Genomic DNA, 9789 nt, shown 5'->3' with positions numbered 1-9789 from the left:
ATGCAATCTACTTTAATATTGTATGATTTACCAGGTTAGCTGCATGGTTAAGTTACTATTAGTCTGATAAATTTGTATGCATTAGCTATGAGCAGTATTGTATTTAACAATAAAGTTTTTACCAATAGCATTTATACAGCAGTAAGCAGTTTTAGCTTGCGGATTCTAATAGCCTACATTTTCGAATGGTAATCGAGCTTCGAATTTATTGAATGTCCTTTTTTAAAGGTAATTGAACGAACCAATCTGAAGAGAGAGAGTTTCTAGGAGGTAAAGTTTCAATTTATTGAATAAGCAAATTCATGAAATTACAATTGAAAAACCCAGAAGAATGAACAACTTATATTACAGGTAACATTGCCACAGCTCCAACGTTTAATGGCAAACCTCGTGGTTTGATTTGAAGAGCTGGTTTGATAGTAAGCTAACCAATGAAACAGTCCAAGGGTACTCTAGTTCCCCACACATTGATCGACTCTAGTTTTCGACATTTACTTGCAACAAACAATCCTTTTTCTGTAACATGACGGCAACTCCATAGGACAATGCTCTGAGATTAGATGATAATTAATGAACCAAAATTTAGAATCTCAATCATCTCTAAAGAACAAACAAGCTTTCAGAAAAAGAACTAAAAGGGGGGCTTTTGGGGGGGGGGGGTTCACCTTTAAATGTGAACAGTTATCGGCAATGACGAATAAGGATTCACCTGTGATAAACGTACCACCGACGTTGAGGTGTTTCAAGGAATTGGCTCTGGTTATCTGTTTGGGAAAATCAAGTTCATCAAGTGCAAGCCAAGGAGATTGACTAACGAATAAAAAGGCTTTTACATACCAATTGAACACCACCTTTGTCAGTGATCCCCGTCATACCCCAAATTGAAATTGATGTCAGGTTGCTAACACACTTTGCTAATGAGATCTGGTATAGTCCATTGTCAGTTATTTGACAACCCCAACGACTCCTTGAACTGTAATTGTAGTAAGAAATTAGTAAAAGAAAATGATTACCATGTATAAAATTATGTTAATCGAATTCAGAGCGAATACTTGACATATCAGGCATGTATCAATACAATATGTTCATCAGAGGAAAATAACAAATTAAGAAATCATCAAAAATAAACCCAATAAGTAATTTACATGTCGAGTTCTTTGAGGCTGTAAGCCTGACGAACTAGACGAGCAGTGGAATCATCGTCCATTTTACAGCCAGCAAAACACAGGGATTGTCTTCTAGCCAGAGCATGTGTCACAGCTTGTTTCCATTTCCTACAAACCCCACTTGCCCTACCACACGTAATAATAATCTCTCCATAACAATCACCATTCAAAAGAAACTCATAATAGAAACATAAATAAACAAAGGAGAAGAAGAAAAACATACTGGCTAAATCGGTGAATGAAGTGATCATCACCAGTATATGAGCCAACAAGTCTACCGGCAATCGCTCCATCTCTACCTCTCCCTCCTTTATCCTTCAAAAACACAGCACAAATCTTTTGATTTTCTTTTGAGGTTTTTAGTTTCGTGTTACGTCAAGAAAAGGGAGTTGAAACTTGGAAGTTGCATAGAACTTTTATATAACCAACATAACCCCAAAAAATGTGGTCATGTTTTGTCACAATTTCATGAATCTGTGCCGTTAAAAAATAAGAGTTAATTGCATTATACATCCTCAAACTATGACTCTCAATTTAAATTTGTCCCTAAAATTTTGAACATTCTAAATTCATCCCCAAACTATGATCCCATTTCAAGTTAGTCCTCAAACTTTTGAACATCCCAATAACATCCCTTAAATCACTTGAAGTTTGGGGTTGAAACTAAAACATTCAATAGTTTGGGGACTAATATAGAATTAGGGTCATAATGTAGGGATGGAATTGGAATGCTCAAAACTTTAGCGACTAATTTAGAATGAGAATTATAATTTAGGGATGGAATTGGAATGTTCAAAAGTTTAAGGATCGATTTAGAATGAGAACCATAGTTTGATCATTCCAATGATAAATGTTTACCTATGATTTTACAATTATAAATGTTTACCTATGATTTTAATGTCAATTTAAAGAAAAAAATGGTTGTCACTTCAGTGGTTTCACGTAATATTTAATATTTTAGATTTCTGGTCGAATTAGTTTAATATGTTACTATGACACACTCTTTGTTTATAGGACAAAATATTTGATCACAATGAATGTTTATTCCATAAGAATTCTTATTGAATCAATCAGTAGAATTACAACAAAATCCAATTTAAATTGGTCTTTGAATCTTCAACAACTTCAATTCTTATGTGAGCTAAAAATACGTTAAAACTTCACCGTCAAGTCTTCAACAAATTTAATTCTCACGTAATATTTGTTTATGTAGCACTAGATAGATCGAGAACTCCTCCCATGCATTCGAAAACTCATTACAACACAATTTTGCTTCCATGTCTATAATATTGTTAACAAAATTCGTAGCCAAAAAATTCTTTAAAATCCTACAACTCAACTTAGCTCTGATACCACATGTTAAGATTTTAGAAACGAAAAAAACTACAACGAAATCAACTTAAAATAAGACATACAGAAGAGCTGAAATTTAATGTGGTTCAACTTGTCTACTCTCACTCTCAAAGATAAGAAAAATAATATTCCAAACATAGATATTACGAAGAGTATAAATACACGTTATCTTATGTATCTCAAAAAATTTGTATATATATCAAAACTCGGTGTATCTCAAAATTCTTTCGAAAAATTATAGAGACTACATAATGATTATATCTCTTAAAAGTAATTTTCTTTCATAATAATTCTAAATGTTAAGATATACACTCTATTTATAGAACTAAATACTTTACTACCAAGAATCCTTATTCCATAAGTTTTTAACTGAATAAATTTAATCATCAAGTAATATTCAACCAATAGAATTACAACAAAATATAACTTAATTTCTAATTAAAACTTGAGTTAATATCTAACATTTTCAATATCATTGTTTTAGTCTAAATATATTTTTAGTCACTTATTGATTATTGTTTATTATTTTTAATCTAAATATATTTTTAGTCCTAAAGTAAAATTATTGGATTGTTTCAATATCAGAATGTGGCACCTTCGAGTCCACCAGTTCTTCTTAATCTAGGTTTTGGTGTTACAATTAAAGGTCTATCAAATTACAATTAGGAGGATTAGAGATGACAGAAGGGTCAGACCGTGCATGATACATTACATGTATAATGAATTAAGTTTTTCGTCCTCACTTCATTCATTACTTCTTTTTCTCATGTAACCATATTAGATACCTTACCTTTTGTGTAGTTTTTTTTTTGATTAAGCTAAGGTGATTATAAAGTAGTATTTGTTCTAAATACTCTCAACTATTTGACATTGAACGCTCAATCATCCTGTTACAGTCGCTAGTGCTCGAACTTGTGACCTCAAGAAACAACAATGATTCCTTTAATCACTGAGGTAAGTTGGTTTGTATTTTTGTATAGTTTTTTTTTATAACGCTTAAGGCTCAATATGAAAATGATAATTTTTAGATATATTTATAACTATTGACAATTACACGTGATTTTTGTTTTTATGGAAAAAAACCGTTGAAATATTACCAAAAAAGGCGGTTGATTTTTTTTTTTCAAAACAAACGTTAGAAATGGTAGGTGTAACTTCTTTTTTCTTCTTTTTTTTTTTGGTTCTATCAAAGTGTCCTTCAAGTTTGTTTTACCATTCATGAATATCAATATTTTAATTTGTGATTATCTTTTCTAACAATGCCATGATTAAGTTTAAACACAAATTCTTTGTCTAAAACTGTAATATATCTTGTCATTATACTTAATATTGTTTAACAAAATAAAAAACCTTTAAGAAAACAATAAAATGTCAAATACTATAATGTTTGAAATCAATGCAATTTAAAGAAAAGTTGGTGGGATTACGAAATTGATGAAATTTCATTAATCTGAACATGAAATTTAAAGTTCAATTGTCTCTTTCTTGGTCCTCAATTCCTTTTGACACACACAAAACAATTACATGTAACATGTATGTGATTATCAAGTGATTATTGATGTAATGATAAATAATTTGATAAATAGCATTAAGTTTTGGATGTTTTGGAGGTTGATATGTGTGATTTTGTAAATGAATAGTGAAAATATCAATGTCTTACAATTATAATCTGGATAGGTTCATACATGATTAATTGATTTGGATTAGTCGATCAATAAATCAAAAATAGATAGTTATACAAAAAAATAATAATAATTTAGATAGGTTCACACAAGGTTTACATAAGATAAAAATATTAATGTATGAAAAATTAAACAATGAAATAACATAACGCTAATAGGATATCTAATTCATTTTTTACTAGATTTTAAAGATAATCTTGAATAATGTATAAATGAAGTAATATTATACATGATTTAACTTGTGCAAATATAAAAACGAATGAAAATCATTTTTTATTAAGCTAACATAAATACAAAGTAATATATGTTCTAAATATTTTTAACCATTTTGATAATAAACGCTTAATCACCCTATGTCGTCGGTGGTGATTAAACTTGTGACTTCTAGAAACAACGATTTCTTTAAACACCGAGGTAAGTTGATTCATGCATATATGAAAACCATTTTAAATACATAACAACAAATACATAAAAATACAATTGGTCAACAAATAACCATAAAACCTACTTACTACCATAGTAGCAATCTCTTTCATTAGTAATTAATTCAGATTCGCTTAAATATCCCCAAAATAACAACGCAGTGTAATAAAATAATCCTTTATGTACTCTGTCACGTTGCACCCAATTTGAAGCTCAAACAGATAAGCTTCAGTGGAAACCAAGTCTCTCTGAGCCTATAAATACTATCCCATTTTCCTATGGAACTCATTGCCTCTTCTCATTACTTTTGGTATACACACTCTCCTTTGTTCTTCGTAGTTAAAGGCTTTATTCTCTTCCTTCCTTCTCTCTTTCTTTAGAGTTGTTTGTTCTAGATTCAGGTTTGATTTTCATGGAGTCTTGTGGTTTTCTTCTTAGTTTGATTATTTTCAAACTGTTACAAGACTCATGGTGAAGCTTGTTTTTTTATACATTTCTTCAGATTTGATTTCTTTTACTCAAAAGTTTTTGTTTTAATCTCTTGGATTTTTCTTGTCCCCATCCTTTAGTTCTTGTTCACACTCCCAAATATTTTAATTAGTTTTTATGTTGCTTGGGATTAATGTGACCTACACACAAAATCCATTTTTTTTTTCATTTTAACTACAAGATTGATGTGAAGTCAAAGGAAGTTGAGATGTAATTTCTAGAAATAATCACAAAAGGAGATGTTTTTTTAATTGCCATGTTTCCCCCCTCTCATAGTTGGTTTATTTTTTTAATTTTGTATCATTTAGATTTATGTAAAATTTCAATTTTTTTATTGTTCAAGATTTTTCAGTGATCAGTAGGTGTAATGATTTAATTGAATTAAGGGGCCGTTTGAGGATGGTAATGAAAGTGTTTTTGGCTCAAAATTTCATTTGAAATGAAAAAGCATTATCAAACAATTCATTTTCAGCAAAAAAAAAAATCACTTTTGAAACGTGATTATTTACTCAAGTCAAGAAGCTGAAAAAAATAATGTTCTGCATTGAAAAAGTTCGTTTGGAAAAGAGTTCTCAAACGAAACGAAGCCTTTCAGATCTGATTTTAGAGTTAAACTTATACCTTTATTTGCTTTTTTTTTTAGAGAGAATAAAAAAATCAATTAATTTTGAGTAAGTTGAGTGATAAACTTTCGTAATATTTACATTTGTGGCAAATGTATTTACATTATACATGGAATTCTAATTATTTTTTCAAGTTAATTTCGTTTCTTCTATTTGCAGAACGTATATTTGTTGGCCAGAAATTCAGAATGCAAAGTCAAGGACAAGGCAGTAACTCCAGGGAAGCCTCGACCTTAAGGTTTCTCCTAGAGAACAGCGGGATGAGCCCTAATGATGGCCATATCAGTGGTAACCATGGGACCATTGCTCCATCAATTTTATCGGGTCGTCAAGGTCAAGAGTTTGGTTCTGGTCCGCTCCAGCTAGACTTGAATGAGCCACTTCCGTTAACATTGGACCTTTCTAGAACTGGAAGAGCATCAGGTAATCTACAAATCCTAGCCTCTTGTGATTCCTTGAGCCCAATTATGATACATTCAGGAAGTGCTGGGTATGTTGTAGAAGAAACTATCAATCGAGAGGGTCTTCTTCCAACTAATGGTCAGTCGAGGCTTTTATGCAAAAGAAGGGCGCCTGAAGTTCCACAACCCCAAAATGCTGTCCTCAACATCCCAACTGCAGCTAGTTCCTCCAACAATGGCAGTCATTTAGCCCGACCTGTGGCTGCTTCGCCGATACAGATCGGACAAACCGACAGCTATCAGAGAAACACTCGGCTGAGAGCCTTTCTAGGCCAACAAAACCCTGGGCATGCAAACATGTCTGCATGGAACTCCAACGGTTTTAACGCACAAGCCACTGGCCAGCATCGTCAACGACCAGTGGTTTCCTCATTTGGTTCCTCACAAATAAGGCCGGCTCCGGCAAATCCTGCCATGTTGCACCACCAACCGCAGCCTAGTGTAGGAGTCTCTAATCAGTTGCAGCAGCAGCAGCAGCAGCAGCAGCTTACTGTAGGAATCCCTAGTCATTTGCAGCAGCAGCAGCAGCAGAATATTGTTGGAGCCCATAATCAATTTCAAACGCCGCTGTCTTCCCAATACTGGAATGGGCCAACCATGCCATTGCATGGTCATCAATCTTTTGGTTCAGCTGTGACGATTCAACCGGGAAATGTGCAACCAAGCATGAATCGGTCAATGGGAACTCAAGCTATCTTGGAAACGCTGCCGCCTCTTCGGGAATCCAATCCGGTTCGGGCATGTATAATTCACCATTGTCGTCCGTGGGGTACCATCAACCAAGTATGGCTGAACAAACTATACAAAGACTGCAATATATGCTCGAGCGCTCCGAGGCATGGAGGATGGCGCATAACCACCCCACATATACTGATTCTTCTCATACTATTCGAGACTTGGAAGCCTCAGTGAGAAATATTAATTACATGCCGACTCAGGTTTCTCCAAGGCCTGGAGCCATTGCTGCTGAGAGACAACAAGCTGCTAATAACATTCGACTGTCACGTATAATGTCATCTCAAATGAATGCGCAAAGGAGAAGAAGACTGATATCTCAGGTTTGCTCAATACACTACTTTCTTCATGATTATTGTTTCCATTTAGTCTATTTTAGGAACTAAACACTTCTTTGCCATAACAGATGCGCAGTTACCTGCGACTTGTTCGTAGATCTGGTGGCTTGCGAACCGAGGTAAGGTTTAAGCTTATTCCTTAGTTATAAAAATTGCTGCCATATATCAAGTTTTGCACTGACTGGGTATTATTGGGCAGGATGCAACGGAAATGGGTCGTACATTTTTGCAGACCATGTATGCTTTAGAAACTACTCATGATGACATGCGCCTTGATGTTGATAACATGTCTTATGAGGTAACATCTCGAATGTTTGTAATGTAATGTAATGTCATGGATTCCAGATTTTGTTAATCCTGAACATCATTTCTTGGGTTTAGCAACTGCTGGAGCTGGAAAATCGAATAGGGAATGTTAGCACTGGGCTAACCCAGGCAACTATTCGAGCCACTCTGAGGCGACGCAAATTTCAACCCATCACTGCCGGTTCTACTGCCGACACTGAACAATGTTGTATCTGTCAGGTCATATAAGATCATTTCATTTCGTTACATCCCTAATTGCTGCGATGAATGCAAAACATTCATCTACGATTGCGATATAAAGTTATGATAAGAATGAAATGTAACCGTGATTTTTATGTTTTGGAATAATTTATAGGAGGACTATGCCAACGGAGAAGAGATGGGCAAGTTGGACTGCGGACATGACTTTCACTTCAATTGCATTGAGCAATGGCTTGGCTACAAGAACCTGTGCCCCATATGCAAGAAGACAGCTCTGGCTATCTGAGGAGTTGGATCCTTAATCTGACAAAACATCATTTGCTGCTCATGTTTTTTAATCTCCATGTTTGAACAACTATGGCCTCAGTATCTTTATCTTTGTTGTTGGTTTGCTTTTCGTTTGTTGGGATCGTGTTCCTGTTAACTGCAGATGTTAAGGCTTTGGCCCTTCTGAATAAATCCTTGGTTTTATTATAGTAATAACTCGGTTTCCATGTTTTAGTTCACCAATTCACATCTCAATGCAACATCAGCCTTTCCGCTTGACACCTCTAAATCTAACCCTCACGGACCCCACCCACAAGAGTTATACCAACTTACCCTGTCTGAATGTCTTTCTGATCCTTCACTGTGTGATGTCTGATGATAGAGACGCACATACTTTGGCAGCCCCGCCAGTAGGGCAGACTCCAGGATGGATTACAAGATCTAATTCGCGACTGACATAAGGACACGTACTTAAGAAATTATTTTCTAACTATTAAAGTTTTAGAAATTTAAAAAGTCATTATATTTTATAAATAATTATAAAATAGTTATAACTAAATTTATCAAAATATGGTAAAACATTATTAAAATTTATCATTATTTTATAATATATACTAGCTATTTTGTAATAATTTAATGATTATTTTATAATTTTTAAAACTTTAATAATTAAAATTTCATTTGAATATAATTTAGTAATCATTTACATACTCTACTTTTATATTAATCCATTTGTCCTTTCAAATATATATATATATATATATTATTTGAATGATAAGATATTTTTATTTATTTTTTAATTATGACAGGTTATCTATTGTTAAATTTTTAATGATGATAAAATTAATTTATATTTTTTAAATTAAACAATTATTTATAACTAAATGGTTAAAAATATTTTATATAGATTATTTACATATTTTATCAAAATATAATATTTTTTTATTAATTTGAGGTAAGTACAAGACAATATATGTTCAACGATAACTCTCAACCTTTTAAGATTGAACGCTCACACCCCTAGTATCTATGGTACTCGAACCCGGATCCTCAAGGAATAACAATAATTCTTTTACCATATAAAGCACTTAATTCGTTCATCAAAAATATAATACTAATATCTAATCTTTATATATATTATTGTGTCCCACAGCCCATCCCCAATCTACGTTATGTTGTTTCAAATAAACAATCTTTGTAATCATTTTTAGTCCTTTCTCCACCTAAGTTTTATTAATCTATTATTTGATATTTTCGTTTACGCTCACCAATATTTGTGTCAGTCAGGAAATTAAGCAAACGTATCGTAGGAATGCATTGCGATTAACTTATAATGCCCAGAAAAGAGGTTAGTTCTATGGATTAGCATGGATTGCAAAGAATGTTTATTTAATTTACTGATTAATAGGTAAATAAAGGATATAAAATAATGATTTAATGTTTTGTGAGTACGGATACTTGTACTCATAAATTATTCCAATTTTACTAAAAATTTAATTATAATTTAAATAATTTTATGAGATAAAACTCAATTTTAAATATTAAATTTCAAAATATATTTATTTTTTTATTATTTGAATTTGATTTGTCTTGATTAAGGCTTGAACTACACGTAAGAGTCTCACCTTGATCCGTGGCCACTGTAATTCGACTGTCCATTTTTCGTGAGAAAATCACGGTAACCCCACCGACAAGCACTTTATTATATTGAGTAAATTATCTGTTTACTCAGTGAATTTTACTCT

General features: G+C 32.8%; 2 protein-coding genes across 2 annotated transcripts; one reads left to right on the top strand and one right to left on the bottom strand.

Moving 5' to 3' along the window:
• Positions 1 to 293: 293 nt before the first annotated feature.
• Positions 294 to 1459, bottom strand: LOC120138137 (F-box protein At5g67140-like). The gene is made up of 5 exons (XM_039153721.1): positions 1386 to 1459; positions 1146 to 1292; positions 838 to 973; positions 666 to 764; positions 294 to 550 (listed from the first exon to the last, which is right to left on the bottom strand). Exons 1-5 carry the CDS (start codon positions 1457 to 1459, stop codon positions 425 to 427), a joined length of 582 nt encoding a protein of 193 aa, XP_039009652.1. The 3' UTR covers positions 294 to 424.
• Positions 1460 to 7123: 5664 nt separating this feature from the next.
• Positions 7124 to 8063, top strand: LOC120138198 (E3 ubiquitin-protein ligase MBR2-like). The gene is made up of 5 exons (XM_039153762.1): positions 7124 to 7255; positions 7339 to 7389; positions 7470 to 7568; positions 7652 to 7795; positions 7932 to 8063. Exons 1-5 carry the CDS (start codon positions 7124 to 7126, stop codon positions 8061 to 8063), a joined length of 558 nt encoding a protein of 185 aa, XP_039009693.1.
• Positions 8064 to 9789: the final 1726 nt, after the last annotated feature.

This window comes from Hibiscus syriacus, unplaced genomic scaffold, assembly GCF_006381635.1.
Source record: "Hibiscus syriacus cultivar Baekdansim isolate YM2019G1 unplaced genomic scaffold, ASM638163v2 tig00110678_pilon, whole genome shotgun sequence".
NCBI lineage: Eukaryota > Viridiplantae > Streptophyta > Magnoliopsida > Malvales > Malvaceae > Hibiscus > Hibiscus syriacus.
Note: the sequence above shows the minus strand (reverse complement) of the source record. Positions and strands in the feature narration are given on the sequence as shown.